Below are 23,231 nucleotides of genomic sequence, written 5' to 3' on the forward strand. Positions count from 1 at the left end.
AATGGGCGGTGTTGAGGCCAGAGCCTGGGCAGTGGCCAGAGGGATGGACAGATGGCGGAGACTCCAGAGGAGCCACACTGGGGAGAGAAAACCGGAATGGTGGAAGGAGCACTCGGAGGCAGTGCGTGCGAGGAGCTATTTCCGGTCCTACCCCTTTTTTGTTGTCTTGGTCTGTCACCTGAGCCTCATTTTCCTCAGTTGTAAGAGGAGGATACCAGTACCTTCTGGTGCGTTCTCTCCCCCACCCCCGCACCTTATCGTGGGGACCAAAAGAGGTGCTGTGTGTGGAAGGGCCTTAAAAACTATAAGATGCCATCGGGAATTGTGGTCAGGGCAGTGGTTATATTTTCATTATTGTGGTCTTTTGTAGCTTAGTGTAAAAGCAGTTACGCCTTTACTCTCTAACGTGATAAACTTTATTCCTAGCCCACATTCTATATGCAAAACTTCTTTAAAAATTTCAAGTTAGTATGTAGGTTTATAAATTAAACTTATAAAAATTTGAAGCTTGGATTGAAACAAATAATCACTATTCTAAGTCTTCTAAACTTTCTGTTAAACTACAATGAAGTTAAATTTTTTAATTGAGATTACCACTGATTCACTTCTTAAAAGCCTTTTTAGATTTTTCAGTGATTAAAGATGAAACTATCAGTGAGGATTCTTACCGGCTGCTTTTAACTCAGCTAATTCAGAGAGGCCGCCAGGCAGGGGATGTGGAAACTATTGTGGTGGGTTCCCAAAAACACCAAAGATGGATTTTGTCTGCTTAGGTTTCATAGACATATTTTCAGAGTCCAAGGAGGGCCTGGATGTTCACTCGTCAATGATTCTGCGCTTCCTGCATCGCAACCGGCTCTCTAGCACCGTCATCCCCTACCCTATGTTGGACCACTGCAATAACATGAGCACCATGAGGGCTTCTGTTCTGAAGGACTCTCTGGATCAACTGGTACAAAAAGAAAAGGGTACGTGTGCGGGGGTGGGGGCTGTTCTTGAGAAGCTGTGATCATCGTTTCTTCCAAGCGTGGTATTTATTGATAGGATGAGCCAACACTTCTCCCTGCTTTTATTTCTGAAAATGTAATAGTGACCAGTTTGTAGCACAAGAATGTGACCTGCTCTGCCTTTCCCCTCCCCCTCTCCTTCCCCTCCCCCTCCCTCTCACCCCCTTCATAACCCTAAGTCTCTGCTCAGATGTGACTTCAGGAAGGCCTTTTCTCATTACTCTTATCTGACTAATGCCCCCACCCCCGCCACTCCCCACCTTTTGGTTACTATCCCCTTTGTAGGTTTAATAGTCTAAATGGCACTTATCATCCTCTGAGGTTGTAGCATTAGTATTTACTTGCCTGTTTGTCTGTCTGTTCGCTTCATTATCCTTTTGGCACCTGGAACTGTGCCTGCCACGTAGTAGGTACTCTGTGAACAGTTGTTCACAGAGCCACTACAGACTCACTTAGTGACCGCAACAAAAGTTGATACTGTGAATTGGCAGGTCCGTGGAACATAATAAGAGTCCAGAAATAGACCCAAGTACATGTGGGAATATAGTACCAGGTAAATAGTTAGCATTACGCGTCAGGTTGGAAAGGTGAATTAGCAAACAAGTTGGGTTAGGGAACTGGTTAGCCATTTGCAGAAAAAAATAAAACAAGATTCTTAACCCACTGTATTCACGAAAATAAATTTCAGATGGATTAAAAAGTTCAACCAAAAAGAAAGCTATAAGAGCTAAAAACCCTGACATGGGAAAACCTTTCTGAGCAGGACATGAAACTCAAAAACTACAGAAGAAAAGATTAATAAGTTAGACTGTATGCAAATTTAAATTTCTGTACAGCAAAAAATATAAGCAGAGTCAAAAGACAAATGACATTTTCAGGAACAAAAGTATATTTTGTAACCTTGTGACACACTCAATTTTTTTTACTAACTCTGACCTTGGGCAATTACTTAATTTCCTTAGTTTCCTCATCTCTAAAATGAATTAATACATAAAACTGTGTAGAAAAGTGCCTGGTTCACAGTAAACAGTCAGTAAATATTACTTACTATGTATGTGTATATATACATTACATAATGTACATAAAATATATAAATTGTTAAGAAGACTTGTGACCCAGTAACAAAAATAGATGAGGGTAGGACCAGGCCATACTCAGAAACACAAGTGGCTTACAAACAAGTGGCTTAAAAAAATCTCACTCATAATGAAAGGAATGTAAATTCAAACTATAAGACATCATATTCATCTCTTGGGTGGTTTTGCAGATATATCAGTGGATTTGTGTTGTACTGCAGTCAGCTCATGGAGCAGTCCTTCTGCTTTATACATGTTCTCCAATTTGGAAGGAGATTTTAATGAGCATTTATTTTTCTAGGGCCAAAGTGCCAAGCATCTTTCTGCTAGATATTTTAAATGATCTTTTAAAAAATTCTTTGTGAAAGAGATGTCATGATAAAATCTGCTTTTTCTTGCAGAGAGCCCTGGAGATCTAACTAGAAGTCCAGAGACGGACAAACTCAAGTCAGTAGCAAAGTGCTATGCGTATATAGAAACATCCTCCAACGCTGCAGACATTGACAAGATGACAAATGGAGAAACGTCATCATACTGGCAGTCAGATGGCAGTGCCCGCTCACACTGGATTCGGTGGGTGCTGTAATACCAATTCTTGAGTGAAAGTCCAAGAAAATTACCCACTTTCTTTCTCTTATGCCATCAATGTGTTAAAAAATTATTTTTTAAAATTTTAGAATATTTTCTACTTAACTGGCTAGCGTTTTTCTTCTTGTGACTATCTGGAAAGATGCTTTAAGAATCAAGTTAGTACTTCCCTGGTGGCGCAGTGGTTAAGAATCCACCTGCCAATGCAGGGGACACGGGTTCGAGCCCTGGTCCGGGAAGATCCCACATGCCACGGAGCAACTAGGCCTGTGCACCACAACTACTGAGCCCACGTGCCACAACTACTGAAGCCTGCGTGCCTAGAGCTCATGCTCCACAGCAAGAGAAGCCACTGCAGTGCGAAGCCCGCGCACTGCAATGAAGAGTTAGCCCCCGGTCGCTGTAACTAGAGAAAGCCCGCGCGCAGCAACGAAGACACAATGCAGCCAAAAATAAATAAATAAATAAAAATAAATGTATTTAAAAAATTACTAAAAAAGAAAAGAATCAAGTTAAAGGAATCATGTAAAATTATCTAACCTGGTTCATATATTCATAAATATGGATAATTTCTTTACTTGGTATTTTAAGGGAGAAAATTAGCATTTGACTAATATTTTATGATACGGATTTCAGATCTTTTTCACTAGGTTTTCAGGAAGATTAATATCACAAGGGACAAGGACTTTTCTTATATCTGATGTGATTTTACTTCTTAAGATTTTTTCTGCACATTTAAAAAATTTGTGTGCGGGCTTCCCTGGTGGCGCAGTGGTTGAGAGTCCGCCTGCCGATGCAGGGGACACGGGTTCGTGCCCCGGTCCGGGAAGATCCCACATGCCGCGGAGCGGCTGGGCCCATGAGCCATGGCCGCTGAGCCTGCGCGTCCGGAGACTGTGCTCCGCGACGGGAGAGGCCACAACAGTGAGAGGCCCACGTACCGCAAAAAAAAAAAAAAAAAAAAAAAAATTGTGTGCAAGTAAGTTGGCCAGTTTAGTAGAGAAAGAGGGAATGGGGGTGGTCAGGAATCCTGGAGTGGAATTTTTTTTCCCCACCCCCACACAGCACGCGGGGGGATCTTAGTTCCCTGACAGGGATCGAACCCGTACCCCCTGCAGTGGAGGCACGGAGTCCTAACCGCTGAACCGCCAGGGAACACCCCCACTGGAGTGAAATAGATGACAGTAAACTATGATGAAGCTGCTATCTAAAATTTCACCTGTCCCTTTGGAAAATGGGCTGATTTCAGTTGGTGGAAATAGAAATAATTACCTTGTTTTCTCATAGAGGATAAATATTTAGCCATCTATACATGAGGGAATATACCCAGTTCTTTGCATGCAGTTTAGAAATTTGCTTCTTGCCAGGTAAAGGGATTTTGTTAGACTGTTCATATTGTACTTTCCTGCTTGTATTAGTAGCTTAAAAAGAAATAGAAGATTGATCTTGAACTGAAAGGAAGTTTAGAAACTTGGGAAGGTCATAAGGACTTTGAAACTAATAGCCAGCATTTCAAGTTAGTTGCTTTTAGGGGAATCAGTCTCGGGGTATATCACATGTAAGATCTTAGAGATGGGACTTGTGGGCCCTGCCAGTTCTCAACCTGTATAAACACTTGTAGTTTCTGCTCTCCGTGTTTTCCAGTTTAAAACTGAAGCCAGATGTTGTGCTTAGGCACCTGTCCATCGCAGTGGCTGCCACTGACCAGAGCTACATGCCACAGCAGGTGACTGTAGCTGTGGGGAGGAGTGCCAGCGATCTTCAGGAAGTCCGCGACGTGCACATTCCCAGCAATGTCACCGGCTATGTGACACTGCTGGAAAATGCCAACATCAGTCAGCTCTGTGAGTCAACCAAGATACGCCTTGCCCTTCTAACTAAGGGGATTGGGAGGGGAGGAAGAAGTCATGTTTCTCGGCGGGAAGACCTCTGAAGTAGAAAAGCTGTTTGCTTTTCTTTGGAGATCTGAGTTACTTCGCATCATATACGTGAAAGTGGTCATTATTTCACCTATTCAGTGTTTTTAAAAGTTATAGAAAAGCAGTAAAGCCTATTTTAATTAAAAATATTTTATTTTTTTCTTATTAGAAAATCAGAAATATTTAGGTAAAAATTATTCAAAATCCCACTACCCAGGGATTGTCGCTCTGAATCTGTTGGTATGGATCCTTCCAGACCTTTTCTTATATTTCTCTATGTGTGTGTATAAATACACACACACACACGCACATATATGTGTATATATATATATATATATACACATTTTTAAAAATAAAAGATAGGTTTACATATATATATATTTACATATATCTATACATGTCTTTTTACAAAAAATGGTGATATTTTGTACACGCTCTTTTGTAACTTTTTAACATGTTGTCTTATCATATGTTCATGTGCACCTTTATTTAGTGTTGTAAGAATATGCCTTAATTTTAGCAAGCCTTTTATTCGTGGACATTTAGGTTGTTTCCATTTTTATACTATTATAACCTTGCTTCACACATAGCATTTTGGAAATAATCACAATTCTGTGATTTCTTTCCAGGCTTATTTCATTCAGGGAGCCGGAATGCTTCATGTTTTGTCTCATTTCTTCTAATGCTTTCCTGGGCCAAAAGAAGTATTCTTACTTTGCTCAAAGGAACTGAGGCCTGGGGAGGTAGAGTCTTTGTGTCTCACCCCTGGGCAAAGAAGTAGTTAAGCTTGTGGAGTAGAAGCTTCCTGTCTTATACTGTGGTGGTCTTTTCTCTAAATTGTGTCCTTTTAAACTTCTCACCTCCTTTCCAACCCAAATAAGAAATTATGACAGCTCTTAAAAGTGAGTCATGCCTATGCCATTTATCTGGACTTGATAATTAAAAAGAAGTTCTCACAACTGCTATGAGCCAGCTTCTGTTTCATAACAACATCCAAATTTCGGAACTCTAGGAAAAATTTTTAGACATTTTCTTACCGTGTATTTAATCAGGATTTTAAAAATGCACTTTCGGGGCTTCCCTGGTGGCGCAGTGGTTGCGCGTCCGCCTGCCGATGCAGGGGAACCGGGTTCGCGCCCCGGTCCGGGAGGATCCCACATGCCGCGGAGCGGCTGGGCCCGTGAGCCATGGCCGCTGAGCCTGCGCGTCCGGAGACTGTGCTCCGCAACGGGAGAGGCCACAACAGAGAAAGGCCCGCATACCAAAAAAAAAAAAAAAAAAAAAAAAAAAAAAAATGCACTTTGTGTTAATTATCAGAACTTATAAATGCCTATGAAGCTTTGTGATATAAAGATTTAAGCCACCCTTAATTTTACACATGATTCTTTTGACTCCTTAGATTGGTCAATGCTTTTTTGACAAATTTATTATATATACTAGCTCCATTGCACACATCATTTATTTCTGGCATCAAAGTATATCTTCAGAATTTTCTTTTCGAAATGTGAATTACTATCTTGCTTTTAGTTGGAAGCTAGCATTTGCTGAACTGAAGAAGTTAATCCAATACTGAATTTGTTGTTTGCGCTTGACAGATGTCCAGATTAACATAAAGCGTTGTCTTAGTGATGGATGTGACACTAGAATTCATGGTCTGAGGGCTGTTGGCTTTCAGAGAGTCAAGAAGTCTGGGGTCTCAGTCTCAGATGCTTCTGCAATATGGTATTGGTCTCTGCTGACATCTCTGGTGACGGCTTCCATGGAGACAAATCCCGCCTTTGTCCAAACAGTGCTACGCAACACTCAGTAAGTCGCTCTGCTTTCTAGGCTTGTCACGGGGCGCTCATTCTCTAACCCTTTAGGGCGAGTCACTGAGCAGCCTTTGATCATCGAGACTCAGTCAACAGCTGGGCCTCAGGTGCCTTGTTGTTTCCTGTTTGTGCTTTCGGCTCCTATCTTGTGAGGGGGTCCCACATGCCATTCCTCTTCCATATCCACTGGGGAACAGTTGTTCACATTTACATAGCAATTTATATGGGATAAAACACCTTCAGATGCTATATATTATTTACCTACTTATGTCGTAAAATGTATCTGTAAAAATTATCCCTGTTTTATAGACAAGGATACAGTGACCTTCCCTGAGGCATATGACCAGGCAGTGACGGATCAGTTTGAATCTAGGTCTTTGGACCTAGGCCCTAGGTTGAAAGCTCTTTTCACTAAAGAGTCAAATCTCTTCAAGGACACCAAATTAATTTATTTTTAAATGTAGAGTACCTTTGAAAATTTTCTTCTAAAAACTGTTAGGGCAAAAAGACTCAGTAGTAATATATAAGGCAAAGCAACTAGCTTCAGTAGCAATGAAGTATTAGTATTTTATGTAAGTTTAATAACTGATAATAGGCACTATTAGTTCAGGCTATTAAAATATCAGATAAAAGAGATAGCTAATATTTTGTTCTGTAGATGTCTTTTGAGATTTGTTATTGCTATTAAATAAAACTCTTCAGCAAATAATACTGCTGGCAGTGCTAGATCTGAAGGGTAATATTTGGCCAGACTCCTTTCTTCCTGCCTGTTTTAAAATTTAAAAAAATTAAAAAAATTTCAAACTTAGAGAAATATTGCAAATTTGATGCAAAAAGAAAAAGTAGCTTCTTCCTGAGCCAGTTGAGAGTAATTTGCTAACCTGATGCCCCATGGTTCCTGAATATTTTATTTAGTATGTATTTCCTACAAATGAGAACATGCTGCTACAACCATTAAAATCAGAAAATTAACATTAATATACATTGCTACCATCTAATTCTCTGATCCCTTTCAGGTTTTGCTAGTTGTCTCGGTAATGTCCTTTATAGCAAAAGGATCCAGTCCAGAATCATACTTGGTATTTCATTGTCATGTCTCTGTAGTTTCCTTCAATAAGGAACAATTCCTCTGTCTTTCCTTGACTTTTAAGACTTTGACACTTTTGAAAATTATAGGTCAGTTATTTTGAAGAGCGTCCTTCAGTTGTGGTTTATCTGAAGTTTCATCATGATTAAAATTAGATTTTGTATCTTTAGCAGGAATATCATAGAAGTGATGATGGGTTCTCATTGCATCCCATCAGCGATACACAGCTTCAGATTGTCCTGTTACTAGTTTGGTGATGTTAACTTCGACCCTTTGATGAAAGTGGTGTCTGCCAGACTTTTCCAGTGTAAAAGAATTCTTTTCCCTTTGTAATTAATAAATATTTTGTGAGGAGGTACTTTGAGACTATGTAAATATCCCATTCCTCATCAAACTTTATGTTGGTGTGACTCAAGATTCCTGTTTTATTCCCTGAGTTATAATCCATCACAGTTTTGACGGTCAGATTGGCCCAGATTTAGCCAATGGAACCCCTTCAGTCTGGTTCATATGTCCTTTTGATGTGTCCTCATCTTCTTGGAACACTTCCTTACTACAAGATATTCCAGGCTTATCTTGAATGTTCCCTGCCATAGTCCTAGAATCAGCTGTTTTGCTCAAGAGTCATGGTCACTCTTAGTGGAGAGTTGTGTTTAGAAACTAAACAAACTAAACTCATTGCTGTTGGAGTGTTGCTTCTCTCAGTGTACACGGCTGGGAAATACACATTTGTGTGTAAGTAATAGACACTTATGTGTATGCATAGACACATTGACACCTATATTTATTTCTATATCTGTAACACCGAAAACTCTGAGTTTATACTTCTAATAAACTCTGATAACTTCTAATTCTAATCCAGCACTACTGTTCATTCTAGTTTTCTCCCTTTCTCTGTTTGTAACTCCCTTCTATGATTGTGAGAAACCTGGCTCCCGTCATCCCTAAAATATTTACTTATTTAAACAATCCCGCTCTATATAACCAGTCTCCCACCTCCCTGGCTCTTGCCTGGACACCTTCCTCATCCTCTTGGTGCTTGCATTCCATGCCAGGCTGTCCCTTTGCTCAGTACCCCACTCCAATACCTCGCTCTGGGCCACCATGCACCCCACCCATGCACCCACCCAAGGACACACGAGTGCCTACCTTGCACAGCCCTACTTTATGGACTGAATTTTCAGGAAGGGGAAGAGGAAAAGTTTTCTACCTTATTTTTGTGAAGCTATGCCACGTTGTTGAAGAACGGATATATCCCTAAACAGTTGTAATAGTTAATCGGCAATGGTATCTTCACTCCTAACTTTTAAATATCAGTAATCTTAAAACTATTCTAAAATTTAAAAATTATTTTAAAAAATCAATGAGGAAAAATAAGAAAAAAAATATTATGAAACCAAAGTGGAAATAAATTCTGCAAATCCTTGCATGCCACTTAGGTGCATTAGACCTTGTTGATCGACTGTATGTTAGTGTAGCCGCCCTACTGATGCAGCTCATATAGAGGGGACAAGAAACAAGAGCAGAGTGGAAGCTGACACAGTGTTAGCCTTGCTGTTTTGTCTCTGTTGTGAAATGTAGAAATAAAATAGTGTCAGGGATTCCCACTACTATTATCGTAAAATGACTATCAAGTGTAGAATTTTGAGTGACTTTTTCTGTACCTTCACGTTGTTCATGGTGCACTCATTGCCTAGCACAGTTGCTGGCACAAGTAGGACTCAGTAATATTTTGTTGCATAAGTTTATTAGATGACTGCTGGTCCAGAGGAGGTAAAGCTATTGTAAAAGGAGATGAGAAAAGAGAAACATTAAAGCAGACTCTGAGGTAGAAAGGCCAAGAAACACAGGCAGGAATAGAGGAGGTGACAGGTGCTGATATGTTTAGGATAAAATAAACATATCATGATGCATCTTTAGATACAAGAGATCTGAAGATGAATTTTTTTTGTGTGTCACAAACAGCTCTGCCCCTGGGGTCAAGTTTTCTAAGAACTCAGGGTTTTTCTGTAGACATATGTCTTTTGCTCATACTGCTTAAAATGAACACTTGCTTCCAGAGGGTTGAATGAGCTTTTATAGAGGGAAATTGAACTCTTCAAGAAAAAAGAAAAGAAAAGAAAGAAACCCCATTAAACTGTTTAACACCAGGACCCCTGCAGGAAAAAGGCTGATCTGTGTTATGTACCAGGTTCTCTGTAGGAACACTGTTTCTTGATAAGGGATTAATCCAAACAAGCTTCCAACAATTTATTTTTTTTGTCTAAAATTGTATTATTAAGTTTATTGTTTGCCAGGGATTGTTCTGATTGCACATTTTACACTTCTAGGAAGGCACTGCAGCACATGCCTCCGCTTTCCCTCTCACCAGGATCTACAGATTTCTCAACTTTCCTGTCTCCCAATGTTCTGGAAGAAGTGGACAGCTTCCTCATAAGGATAACTAGGTAAAATTAAGGTTGATAAGGTTGATAAGGGCTGGTGGGGGATAGAGGGCATATGTGCTTGATAAGTCTTTTTTGTTTTTTTAAATTTTAAAATCTTTTAAAGATTTTTTTTTTTAAAGAATCATTTGTAGTGACTGAAGAGAAAGTGAAATAACGGTGCACCCATGTAAACTCCATGATCTAGCAACACACCTGCCCTCAGGAATTGGGGGTAGGTGCGGAGTAGTCCTCAGATTCAGCTAGAGCAGGGATCTCAAAGTCCAGAATGCAAAGCCTCTCAGTTCCCTCACATCCCCAGCCCAGCACCTGCTGTCTCCATGCACAGGTCTAACAAGCCTGATTGTCCATAGGCCTGGGAAAGGACACCCTGCTAGCTGTTTGAGGGGTTGTGTAGTGTGGGGACACTCAGCTCTGTCACAGTGAGCCCTGTTAGAGTACAAACCAGGCCCTGAGCCATCTAGACAGGGTTTTGTTTGTTTTTTCTTTTTTGGCCACACCACGTGGCATGTGGGGATCTTCGTTCCCCGACCAGGGATCAGACCCACGCCCCCGGCAGTGGAAGCACAGAGTCCTAACCACTGGACTGCCAGGGAAGGTCCCCATCTAGACAGGTTTAAAAGTTTCAGTGCAATATGTTTAAAAACGCAGATGTGATGTGGAATAGATCTAAAATATGTTACTGGTGCTTGAAGGAATAAGCCCTTAACTCTCTGGCCAAGCCACATTATTACCTGAGGCCTCTTCATAGCAGCGGCCTATTGCCACAGCCTATTTATTTTTGGTTTATAAAGTTTGACTTATTAAAGTTGATAGCATTATTTAATACTTATAGGTGAAGGTTACAGAAATGAGGATTTAATTTCCTGGTCCTCTGGGTTGATTTAGTTTTTCTTTAGGCTGTCTTAAGGATTTTGAAAAAGTATTTCTGGTAAACAGAGAAAGCATATGGCAGGTTGATTTTGCTTATGTAATCAGTTACACAGAGTTTGAGCTACCTGGATTTTCTCATAGTTTTAAGAAGTGAAGTGTTTTTTGTTCTTTGTTTATAGCTGCTGTTCTACTCCAGAGGTGGAGCTGACTCTTCTGGCTTTTGCACTAGCAAGAGGGAGTGTTGCCAAAGTGCTGAACTCTCTGTGTACTGTCACTGACCACCTGGACACACACTATGAAGCCTCATCCCTCATCTCATCCATGGCATCAGTCAGGCAGAACCTGCTCCTTAAATATGGTAAATGACCTCGGCATGATGCACACGTCATAAAACCATCACCAACGTGGGACTTCCTGGCATCTTCTTATCTTTTTGTGTAGTTTGTGGGCTCAGTCGTTGTAGTTATACAATGATTTCTGGAAGAGTGTATCTTCTTTGGGGTTGGTAGGGAGAAGGGAGATGTTGGTTCATTTATGGATGCATTAGCAGAAGAGGACCTGAGTGTTCACTAGGCTGCACTCCCAGGACTTACTGGCCTAATCACTTAGGCTTGGTGGCCATTTGAACACAGCCATCTTTGATAAAGTATGGGAGTGTCTCATGGTGTAGGTCAAGAGGTTGGGAAGTTGGAGTACCTCTCATCTGGAGGAGGGAGGAAACTACCCCAGACCCAGAGCAAAGGATCCTTGTCTTGGAATCCATCCCTCTGCATCCTCATGATAGTTTATAGCTGGTTGGAGCAACATATATGGTCATACATACATGCCTGCCACCACTTTCCCCTCCTGGGCCCAACGGCAGTCCATCTTAGCACTTTTCTACTGACCCAGGATGGGGCCTCCTAATCCTTCTCAACACAGGAGTCCATACAGCTACTCTCAGATGACTGCAGTGGACATGTGCTGTCCTGGCCTCTAGTGCTAAAGTTTCTGTCCACAAGTACAGTATTGGATCCCATCCTCTTCAGTAATAGAGGCAATACTGTGATATTTCCTCATGATATTTGTACCTTTGCCTTAATATCACTTAATAATGTATTTTATGTTTTAATTTTTTAAGTCTGACAATCGATGTCTTGTAAATCCAGTCCCTCCCCAGTTTTGGAAAGGTCATTTTTTTGGAGGGGTAGGGACCCGTAGAAGGCACAGCCAAATGGGAGGGATACGTAGTGTCTGGAAAATATTCTCCAGAAAGGTTTTTGATTCAGTTTAGCAGTTATTTGAGCAGGGAATACAGGATGGAGGAGGAATGCATAGGGGGACTGTTCATTATTGATAATGTTCTAGTTCTGGGTTGGGTTATAGGTTAATAGGGTTATAAGGTTTTCATTATATTATTAAAACAAAAGAAAATGAGTAGTTTTCAGATCGTTATAGCAAAAGTTGATTTTTATAATTTTGAAAACTTTCAAAATTTGCCTGGAGATGTTTTAAAGAAACAAGACCCAGAACGCTAAGACATTATTTATATATTTAAATGCAATTACAATAAAATTAATTATTGGCTCCAAATCAGTGTCTTAGGAATTCCTCCCTTCCCCCCACACAACACACAAATATGTTGAGCCTGTGCTATTAACCTATGTCTTATAATGTGCTTTGTTTCCAACTAGTGGTTATTCTAGATTGATTCTCCTCAGAATTACTTAGGGACATAAGCTGTACTTTGTCTGTTTCAGGAAAGCAGAAAAGGATGATGTCAACTTTTGTCTAATATTACTTCCTATTTTAGCTTTTAAATGGGTAAATTTTTGCTGAGCAGTCTGGGTGTCCACAGGCTCTCCATTTGCACTGATTGAGCGTTCTAGTTTTCATATTTTCATAGCGCTAGCTTCAGGCTGTCTCTTTCTCTCTCTTTCTCTTCTTTGATCAGGTAAACCTCTGCAGTTGACTCTTCAGGCCTGTGATGTCAAGGGAAAAGAAGAGAAGTCAGGACCTGAAAACCTCCTTGTTGAACCGTGGACGAGGGACGGTGAGTGGTGGACCTGTCGGGTTTTAGTGAATAGAAAGGGCCATTGCGCTCACTAGAGGCTGTGAAACCGCCCTGTGGTCTTCGAAACTTTCAAGATATGCAGTCTTCGCTGCGATGTCCTTCAGTTGGCTTCAGTGGTTCCTGAACCATTTGCGTGATTTCTTTACTATAGTGTTGCCACCTGCTAGGTGTCAGTCACCTGTAACAACTTAAAAGTACTTGAGAGCCTTCAGTTTTGAAAAGCAAAGACTTCTCCTCTTGGAATATAAAAAGTTACCATTTTTAAGTTCAGATTGTCTTCCTGTTGTGTTATCTCAAAGTATTGAGAAACTCAGTGGATCAGTAGCACTCGAGTGCTAAAAACGTAGCTTAAGATGAGCGTATTTCTCCATATGGCTGCTCTGGCATTTGAAGTGTCTGGAAGGAAGCCTCACTCCTTCCCTGGCGTCAGCATGGTGATTGCTGATGTGCTCTTCAGCACTGTGGCTCTTTTCCTCATCCAGGGAGTGTTTGTGAGTCTCTTCCTCATCCGTCTTGTTGGCCAGCTGGTTAGTCTCCTGCACATGTCCCCTTTCTGCTCACTATACTGCTTTGAATATTGCCAGTTCAGAAAAGGACGTGGAATGTTCCAGCAGTTATCAAACATTGAAGGGAACTGGCCTTACCACTTTGGACTCGGTTTCCCCTTGGCTTTCCTCACAGCAGAACAGACCTTGTGCATTCTCAGTAGTCGCCTCCTCTCTGTCCTGTTTCCTGTGGTCATTAGCACCTGTGAAGTAAAGACGCCTGGGAAAACGTGCTTCACCAGTCGTACCTTCTCCTGGTGGTCTTCTTAAGCCCTGACTGCCGTACGAGACAGGCTTCCTACAGTCCTTGCTGAGCAACTCAGCCTCTGCAGACACATTTCCTCCCCCACATTCATCTCCTGCCACCCTGAAGGCCACCACAGACTGCCCAGTCACCTGCCGTCCAAAGTGGGGTTGGGAGGAGGTGGTGGCAGCTCTTTGCCCGTTTCCCCCTCCCCACACTCAGGAAAGCAAGACCACTCTACCAAAGGCCCTCTGCAGTTTTCCTTTGCTCTCTGAAGAATTGGGATCTTTGTCTCTGGAGTATGTAAGGCAGAATCTTCTTAAAACCAGGGTATGGATTTTTTTTTTCATACTCTCATCATCATCTACTGAAAGGCCTCTCTTGTTTTATCTTACTTTTTAAAACTTTTATAACAATTTCAAATTGTCTCCATCTAGTCTTTCTTTTTAAAGACTTTATTTTTTTTATTTATTTTTTTTTTTTGTGGTATGCGGGCCTCCCTCTGCTGCGGCCTCTCCCGTCGCGGAGCACAGGCTCCGGACGCGCAGGCTCAGCGGCCATGGCTCACGGGCCCAGCCGCTCCGCGGCATGTAGGATCCTCCCAGACCGGGGCGCGAACCCGGTTCCCCTGCATCGGCAGGCGGACGCGCAACCACTGCGCCACCAGGGAAGCCCTATTTTCTTTTTTTAAGAGCAGTTTTAGGTTTACAACAAAACTGGAAGGAGGTACAGAGATTTCCCATATGCCCACTGCCCCACACAGGCAGAGCCTCCCCCCTTATCCACATCACTCACCAGAGTGGTACATTTTTACGAAGGGTGAACCTACATTGACACATCGTAATCGCCCAAGGCTTCACTCTTGATGTCTTCCATTCTGTGGGTTTGAACAAATGTATAATGACCTATATCCATCATTAAAATACCATACAGGGTGTTTTCATTGTCCTTAAAATCAGCCTGGATTTTTAACACCATTCTAAGTCTGAAAGCACCACAGGTTTTTCTGTAGCTATTGAAATGCATTTGCCAGCTCTTCTGCCTGGTCTGATTTGAATAGTTTGTTACTCTCCCTGTGTCTTATCCATCCCCCTCTCCTCCCTGCCTTCCACCTAACCTTGCACGGATAAATTGCATAAACTAGTTGTAGTGTGTGGATTTGTTACTTTTGTTGTGTTTCTGATGAGCACCCAGATGGGATGTGACTGGGCGTGGGGAGGAGCCTTGGTTTCCCCTGGTCTCTCCCTCCACAGCTGTCACTGTCTGTTTCTTGTAACTCAGGTTAGGATTCGGTCCTCTACAAAAAATGAACCTGACGAGATAGGGAGGACAGAGGACAGTCCTCGCAGCCGGAACTGTGGGGTTTTGAGGAGTGATTTGTTTCTTCCCCTTACGGGGGCCAAAGCTCTTTTTCACTGCTACCTTTCAAATTCCCCAGCTGCTGGGAAACACTGGACATTCCCCCTTGCTTCACAGAGTGCCCGGAGAACCCTAATGTGGACACTCCGAGCGCTGACCTCCCGTGAGTCACAGCCACGGGTCTGGCATTTTAAAGGAGTGCAGGCTGCTGCCAATAGAACTGAAGGAGTAGGGTTATTGAATTCTTTACGTTTGAGATTGGTTATTTTCTTCCTGTCACTTTAAGAGAATAAATTGGGCAGGAGGGGCATGGTGTCCAAACAGTTGTAGCTTTAAAATATTATAGTTAGACATATGAGCTGGGTTTTTTTACCAAGAAAAGGAAGCACAGAGGTTTTATTTATTTACTTTTTAAGCTTTATTTGTTTAATGTATGTATTTATTTGGGCCTTAAAAAAATTGATGGCAATGTTATTTTAAAAGAGTCATTCTTTTGACTTAAATTATTGCTTCAGCTACTTTGAGACTAATGAAAACTGGCAGCTACTCCCAGGCAGCGTTTCGGCCTTTACAATAGATTTGATTAGTTAGAGGCATCCAGACCTCCTAGAAAAGGTGACAGTTCAATAATTGGGATAGTTTTTAGTATTACTGTTAGTAGAATTGTGTGAATTTCTGGCCGTATGGCTTCTTAAAATTGTCTGTAAAATTACAATTTGATAGCATTAGATCAATAATAGCTTCTCCCTGTGATTTAGTAAAGGTTCCTTTGGATTTAATTGTCTTGGTTTTGGTGACAAATAATGCATATTGTCTTAACGGAGATTTAACTTCACAAACTTTGTTTTATTGAACTCAGTGTAATGAAATAAGCATGAAATTGGTTTTAGTCTTTTCATCTTGATAAGGCAAAGTGGTTGAAAGCAGTTCATGGTTTCGGGAAGAATGAGTGGTCAGGCTGATTTGAGTAAATGTGTAAGTTATATAATTTACAGAGGTTGGAAAGAGAAAAGCAGCCTTGGATTTAACAGACCTTTTTGTAAATTTTTAAAGGATAATTAACAACAGCAAAAAAGGTGAACCACAACTCTCATACAAATATAAAATGAACACGTCAGTCTTTTTATTTATCCCATTAATTACTGAGGGAACCGGTAAGATGTTACAAGCAGGTCAAAGGAGAACTCATTAATACACGTAGACCAGTAAGAATGCTGACACGAATCTACAGATGGTTGCAAAATTGGTCAGTCTTCATAAGGAATAATCAGCTATGTTCCTATAGACACAATTTTTATTTCTGTGGACAAGAATCTTTTGCATTACTGTTATTATTCTACAATTTACAGAGTTGTAAAATAGTTCAGAGACAAAGAAAGGTGGAGATGACCCAAAGAGTGCACTAAACAAACACCCAGCATTCTTTTCTTGCCCATTTCAAAGACTTTTACAGTCTTTCCTGACAGAGTATTCAAGGAACTATCTAATTCCTCTCTCAGCCTTTAAGCCTGCTTGCTTCTAACAGCCCAGCCAAACGTCAGTCATGGTTTTAGGAATGGTTCAGAAAGGTTATTGATTGTCCAGTCTTTTGTCTCTTTGAATTAAAGTCACAGTCTTTATCAACTTTTTATTTCTTTATCGTTACCTCAGAGCCGAGCGGCCTGTATAGTTGAAAAGATTGTGCTCTGACCAAGTTATACCTGGACCATGATCGGTTACCTCGGTATCTATCAGGGGGTTGCTTCTGCCCAGAGGGGAATTCTTTTTCTAATTTTCTTCTTTCTTCTAACTTTTATGAGAGAGCCAGATAGACTAGATGCCCTCTGCCTCAAAGGATATGCTTTGGTTTTGTTGGTCCTAGTTGTTAGGGTTATTACAGATGCCTCAGTCATCCTAACTTTAGTTTTTCTTTTTTGTAGGTTTTCTTACAGAGACTGGAAAAACCAGAGCAAGTACTATTTTTTCTACAGGAACTGAATCTGCCTTCCAAGTTACTCAGATCAGAATTATGGTAATTCTTATGCTGCCTTCTTTAGGAAATGTGACTACTATTTTTAAAAATAGGATTGTATTTCAGAGGTCCACGTCACTGGTTTTTCATTGAACATTTAGTGATTATTTATTCTGTATCAGACCTGTAGCAGAGGGCAAGGGCACAAAGATGAATAGATTGTTAAGTCTGTAAATGGTGTGAGTATAAGGATCAAGAAAAGTAAGGAATCATTTCTTGGGAAGCAGCTTTCTTACTTTTCCAGGACTTAATGTATTTGAAATCTCATTTTGTTGGTTTGATTTTTGCGTTAAGCTATTTGAATTTGACCATGTTATTTGGGAACAAAATGGCCACAGAACTTTGGTCCCTTTGATGTACTTTATTTAGATCTCTATTTCCAGGTTCGGCGTGGTGGCATTGGTGCCCAGTGTGGGTTGGTGTTTGCCTATAATTCATCTTCTGATAAATTTCATGCAGAAGAACACTTCAAAAGGTTTGAAAAATATGACAAATGGAAGCTTCAGGAATTCAGGCAGTTTGTAAAAAGCAGGTAAGGAACAGAATAAAAATCTTCATAGTTAATAAGATTGTATACATTCTTTTATTGGTGAAATATGTTTTCTTTATAGAAAAGTTGCCACTAACCCATCTTCAGTGGCCATGAGCATTCATTGCTTTCTGGCAGCACATGTGAAGACATATATTTTAGTTTGTTCTTAGTCTCTTACTCGGTCCCTTCTGTGACCGGGTGTACACATCTTCAAAATGGTTGGGTAATAATACATGCCTGAATTGTGGGCAGCCTGAGGTCTCTAGTCTTATCTAGCCACTGGAAAATTTACCCAGGCCCCAGGTTCCCTCCTCCTATTTTTGTGTTTTTACTGAAAATATTTATTAAGCACCTACGATGTGCTAGGCCTGATGCTAGGTACTGAAGATACCGTAATGAGCAGATTGGCCTGTTCCCTGATCTATAGAGCCTACTGTTTAGCTCAGAAGATGGATGATAAAGCCTACAGTGTCACAGTACTATAAATGCGAGGTGGGTAGGAGGGATAAGGTGCTCTGGGAGCATATGGCAGAGCACCTGACCTGATCATGGAAGGCTTCCTGGAGGAAGCGTTGAATATGGATGAGCTAAAGCTAATTAACTACCTGAAGAAGTAGAAGGAGAGTGTCCTGAGCAAAGAGCAGAGCAGAGTTGAGAACTCAGGTCGGGTCTGGCGTACACAAGGGACTGACAAGCCCCATGTTGCTGAGGTGTGCCGTGAGTTGGAGAGTGGGGAGAGGTGAAGCTGGAGAGCTAGGAAAGGGTCAGGTCGTTGAAGGCCCTTTTGTCTCTGTTTCAGGGTTTAGACTTTATCTTGAAAGCCATGGGGGCAGGGGAAGGGAGCAGGGTGGAGTGTGTTACGGACGAGCTTCAAGAAGAGCGAGGAGAGATCGCATTTGTGGTTTGGAAGTGCTGCTCTGGAGCCTGCTGTGTGAGGTGGGCTGGAGGAGAGCGAGCAGGGAGGCCAGATGAAATGGGGGGAGGCTGTCACGGTCACCTGGGAAGCCAGAGTGTGGGTAACCTCAACTAGAGCAGCAACAGGAGCCATGGAGAGATGTGGACGATTGAAGAGACGGCTACAAAGTAGAAGCGGCAGGACCTGGTGAGTGACTGATGTACAGCAGGAGAGAGAAGGAGGCTTAGGCATCAGTGAGTCCTGGATTTTTGGTTTGCCAGAGGGGACATTGGTAGCGCCTTTTTCTGAGACAGAAAATACCTCGGGGAAAACAGTTTTGTGGGAAGACGATGAGCTCAGTTTTGGTCCTGTTGGATTTGAGGTTCTAGGAAGCCTCTGAGATATCCCACAGCTAGTTGGATAAACAGGTCAGGAACCTGGAAGAGATGTTGTCCTGAAGGCAGAGATATGAGAGACGTTTCGGTGATAGTTTAAAATGAATTAGAAGAGATCATTCTGGAGGAGTGTTTGGGCTGGGAAGAAAGAACAGAGACCTTAGGCCAACATGCTGAGAGGCACCAGCATTTATGGGGCAGCAGAGAAAGGGAGGCTGAGAAAAACAGCCAGAGAAGCAGCAGGGAAGCCAGGGAAGTGTCCTCATGAAGCCAGGGGAAAATCGTGGTTAAAGAGGTAGGGAGTGGGCAACGGTGTTGGATGTTACGCCGGAGTCGGTGAGGTAGGTCTAGAAGTGGACTTGTTGGTGACCTCTTGGACAGTGTTACCTCCCTAATTACTAGTAGCAAGTTAAAACTCATGCAGCTGAGCCCAAGACTTGCCCTTCTTGCTCCTGTATTTCACAGGTAATGGGGGTGCTGGAGTTTTTACTATCACTGAGTACTGTACTACTAGGCTTTCATGTACGTATGAACCACCGATAATTGTGTGAAAATGCGGATTCTGAATCAGTGGTTCTGCCTGGGGCCTGAGACCTTCATTTCTAACAAGCTCCCTGGCGACTCTGATGCTCCCCAACCATGGATCACACGTGGAATAGCAAGGATCTAGAATAACTTCCTCTCTCTGCTGGACTTCCTTTGGTGGCATCCCTGACAAAGGGTCACTCGGCCTCCCTAGAATATCCTTAATGATGGAGAACTCACTGCACTTCAGTAACATATTCTATGTTTATTGACATCTACACTTGTAATTTCAACTCTGTGGTCTTAATTTCAGCCCTCTAAATGAAACAAATCTCTCTCCCATCACACATACATGCTTTTTTAAAAGATGCTTTTCTTTTTAAACAATATCTAGAGATACACTTGTTTTTAAGTAGCTGTGTCCCACTCCTGGGACATATTAATATAGATGTTTTTTTCCCTAAACCTGCTGTCAAACAAGATCTTTCACATCTTATATAGGATGATTTTTTTTTTAACCTAAATGCAGGCTTATTTGCTAGTCCCTTGTTGATTTTAGCTCCTGGTTCCAGCCTGAGCTACTCTGAAATCCTGATTTGCTTGGGCTACATATTATCAGTCCCTCTCCAGTTTGGAGGTCAAAATGGTAATAGACATGTGTCTGTCTTCTTGCCTTTTTTTTTTTTTTTTTTTTTTTTGTCTGCCCTCTGGTCACACATCGGTCAGTCAGCACACTCTGGGACCAGCTGTTTGGTTGCTGTACATATTTAAGAGGACTGGTACTTAGCTCTGTTTTCTCCACCCTGCCTGTGAGTTGGTATAGTGAGCAAGGTTGCTTCTCCCCACTCTCTGACATCCTGCCAGCTCTCTGTATCTCAAGGATTTCCTTGATGACTCCCAAAGGGTGAATTGAAAAATCCTCAAACACACCATATTGATGAAAGTCATTGGCATGGTTTTGGGCTGAGACGGAATACCACCGTCCCATTGGTTTTAGGGTTAACTATATCATGAAAGGTTTATGCTAAGAAAGACTTAACGGTAAGAAGAGAACTTTTTTTTCTCTCTGTCACAGAACCTACTCTGGGTCCTTTGTCTTTTTCTTCTTGCTGTTTTCTTCTTGTAAATCCCTGTGTTTGCTTATCTTATCCATACAGAATACCTATGTGTTGGCTAGCTTGTTAGTCGTATCACAGACTAAATAGTTTAAAGTTTTAGGAATGTTTCTTGAAAAGACTGCCATTTTCTCCTTCTCAGTTATTTAATTCCTGAAAAGGAAGTACCATTCAAGTATCCAATTTTAAAAAGAAACAGGGGCTTTCCTGGTGGCACAGTGGTTAAGAATCTGCCTGCTAACACAGGGGACACGGGTTTGAGCCCTGGTCCGGAAAGATCCTACGTGCCACGGAGCAACTAAGCCCGTGTGCCACAGCTACTGAAGCCCGCGTGCCTAGAGTCTGTGCTCCGCAACAGGAGAAGCCAGTGCAATGAGAAGCCCGCGCACCACAGCAAACAGTAGCCCCCGCTTGCCGCAACTAGAGAAAACCCACGCGCAGCAACGAAGACCCAACGTATCCAAAAATAAATAAATAAAATAAATAAATTAAAAAAAAAAAATAAAGAAAGAAACGGCACACAGTTATACTTCTTCAGTCTTTGGGTTGAAATGCTTCCCTGGAAGGACTTCTTAAGTAATAGGGAAAAATCCTGAGTCCTGTGAAGGCTGAAGTTTTCCTTTTTTGGAGCTCCAGGATCTGAAAGCTCCTCAGCTTTTACCCTTCAGTTGTTGCAGTTGTGAATCTCAGGCCGGTCGTACCTATGTTAGCCAGACCTAGGGAAAGAAAACTGAACCTGCCTCTCCTTTGGATCTTTCCAGAAGCACACACCAGCTGTTGCATGGTACCTTATTCCTGAGTAGCTTCATCTCAGATGCCTTGACTTCAGGTCTCATTCTTCAGATAAGCCAGTTATCTAGAGAAGCAAACTTTCTTCTTAGTTCCCAGGTTACATTTGGGACTAATAATAGTTCCCATGGCACAGATGAGGAGGCTGAAAAGTGAGGAGGACGTTACCACCAGCTCCCTCGTATGCTCAGAGAGGCACCACATGCCACACCCCGTCCCCGATTGTTAACCGACAGGCCATGTAAACAAGTTAAACGCCATTTAGGTGGTGCCTTATTCGTTAGACCCTTGAGAAGTTTAGGAATAGGAGAACGTTCTGTGATTACCTTTGTGTTCACAGGATTGGTTGCCCGTCTGATAACCTTGGCGAGGATGATCCTATTGGCTGGTTTGAGCTGGAGGAAGAGTGGGATGAAGCAGATGTCAAGTTGCAGCAGTGCAGGGTTGCCAAGGTAAGTGTCAGTGAGGTGTGGCCTTCGCACACCTGCCCACTCCCCTCCATTTGTAGTGTAAGTGTTTATCAAGCGGTTATTGTGTGCCAGCCCTGTGCCAGCACTGGGACCCTGGAGGTGAATCAGACGTGATCATGACCCTCACGGAGCTCCGAGTCTAGTGGGAGACACAGATGTATGAGACAGTGTGATATGGGCTGATAAAGAGACACACAGGGGGCTGTTGCAGCCCAGAGGAACAATATTTACCCAGCCTGGAATTCACTAGTGAAGGCTTCCCAGGAAAGTTGGTGCGATGCCAGGTGTTGAAAGTTGATTAAGCTGTCATCTTTAGCCAGGCTGAGAGGTGTGGAGAAGGGCCTCTCAGGCTGAGGGAGCAGTAAGTCCTCAGGCCTAAATGCAAGAGAGATGTCTTTCCATAGCTATGAAAGAAACAATGATTATCTGGCTACTTAATTTTTTTTAACCTCCGTTGTGAATCTTAGTAAGAAGCTTAAATAAGAGAAACAATATCTTTAGGGCTTGTACATAGTAGGTGCTCAGTAAATATTTATGCAGCTGAGTAGTGGATTCTGAAAGGCCCTCAACAAAGGAGCTTTCACTGTAATAAGCAGAGAGTGTGCATAGAAGTTGGGCTCTGCAAATGGCTTTAGCTTTGAGCAGACAAGGCTGTGTCCTGGGCTCCCAGCACATGGATTACAGGTAATTGGGGGCTTGGAGATGATCCCTTAGGGCAGTAATTGACTGTTTTCATCATACAGCTGTTGTCTGTTTCAAAATGACTGTGCCACAGAGCAGACGTCCTTCTCTTATTCATCCTGTCTTATCCTGTTTTTGCCTTGAAGCAGGAATAGTGCTGTTTTGCTTATTGTGATCTTTCCCCAAACCTGACTTCAGCGTTTTTATTGTCTCTTCCCTGTTTGTTGTAGATGCTGGACTTATACTTTGTGTCTCCAGTGCTAGGCATAGTGGTACCTCATTAATTATTAAAGTCACAGGAAGACCTGCCCAGAAAGGCCTTTATCTCCCTTTCGTCAGTACCTGGGACTTCTAAGTCCTTCTCCTCACCTCTGTCTTGTCCTTTTCCAGTATTTGATGGTGAAGTTCCTCTGCACCCGCCAGGAGTCGGCAGAGCGCCTGGGAGTACAAGGCTTGAGCGTCAGCGGGTACCTCCGGCCTGCGAGGGCGGAAGCAGAGCAGAGCATCGTCCGTGCTCACTGCAGAAAGGGCGTGGAGGAGAGCGTCTGTGGGGCCACACTGCTCCTCAGGACCCTTCAGTTCATCCAGCAGCTCGCCCATGACCTGGTAGTGTTTCCTCAGTTGTTAGACCTCATTCCTTTGGGAAGAGTAACGACAGTGTTTGGGGAAAGGAACACCAACCAGTGAAACCTGGCCCTGCTGAAGCCACGCAGTACGAATGAGGACGGCAGGCATCGCGCTGCTGTGATGACGTTGGGAGGCCAAGGGGAGTGAGGCGTTGGGCATTAATGGCATCAGTCAGTGGAAGATGA

The 23,231-nt window shown here is 42.3% G+C and overlaps 2 protein-coding genes across 2 annotated transcripts in view; both read left to right on the forward strand.

The window, feature by feature from the left end:
• ZZEF1 (zinc finger ZZ-type and EF-hand domain containing 1) overlaps nucleotides 1-23,231 on the forward strand; it is a 78,833-nt gene that overhangs the window by 20,468 nt on the left and 35,134 nt on the right. Inside the window, exons 3-13 of the mRNA XM_055089781.1 lie at nucleotides 774-968; nucleotides 2,485-2,656; nucleotides 4,316-4,515; nucleotides 6,186-6,396; nucleotides 9,819-9,935; nucleotides 10,985-11,163; nucleotides 12,739-12,837; nucleotides 16,926-17,017; nucleotides 17,401-17,549; nucleotides 21,609-21,720; nucleotides 22,810-23,025. Coding sequence (XP_054945756.1) covers nucleotides 774-968; nucleotides 2,485-2,656; nucleotides 4,316-4,515; nucleotides 6,186-6,396; nucleotides 9,819-9,935; nucleotides 10,985-11,163; nucleotides 12,739-12,837; nucleotides 16,926-17,017; nucleotides 17,401-17,549; nucleotides 21,609-21,720; nucleotides 22,810-23,025 — 1,742 coding nt within the window. The remainder of the gene's footprint in view (nucleotides 1-773; nucleotides 969-2,484; nucleotides 2,657-4,315; nucleotides 4,516-6,185; nucleotides 6,397-9,818; nucleotides 9,936-10,984; nucleotides 11,164-12,738; nucleotides 12,838-16,925; nucleotides 17,018-17,400; nucleotides 17,550-21,608; nucleotides 21,721-22,809; nucleotides 23,026-23,231) is intronic.
• On the forward strand, nucleotides 13,188-13,723 carry LOC102993639 (etoposide-induced protein 2.4 homolog). Its single transcript, XM_055090410.1, has one exon. It carries the CDS (start codon nucleotides 13,212-13,214, stop codon nucleotides 13,671-13,673), a length of 462 nt encoding a protein of 153 aa, XP_054946385.1. The 5' UTR covers nucleotides 13,188-13,211; the 3' UTR covers nucleotides 13,674-13,723.

This window comes from Physeter macrocephalus, chromosome 14 (assembly GCF_002837175.3).
Source record: "Physeter macrocephalus isolate SW-GA chromosome 14, ASM283717v5, whole genome shotgun sequence".
Lineage (NCBI taxonomy): Eukaryota > Metazoa > Chordata > Mammalia > Artiodactyla > Physeteridae > Physeter > Physeter macrocephalus.

Bases quoted from the DNA above. Each gene is read 5' to 3' on its own strand.
- LOC102993639 (XM_055090410.1), top strand. From the start codon at position 13,212: ATGAGCGTATTTCTCCATATGGCTGCTCTGGCATTTGAAGTGTCTGGA.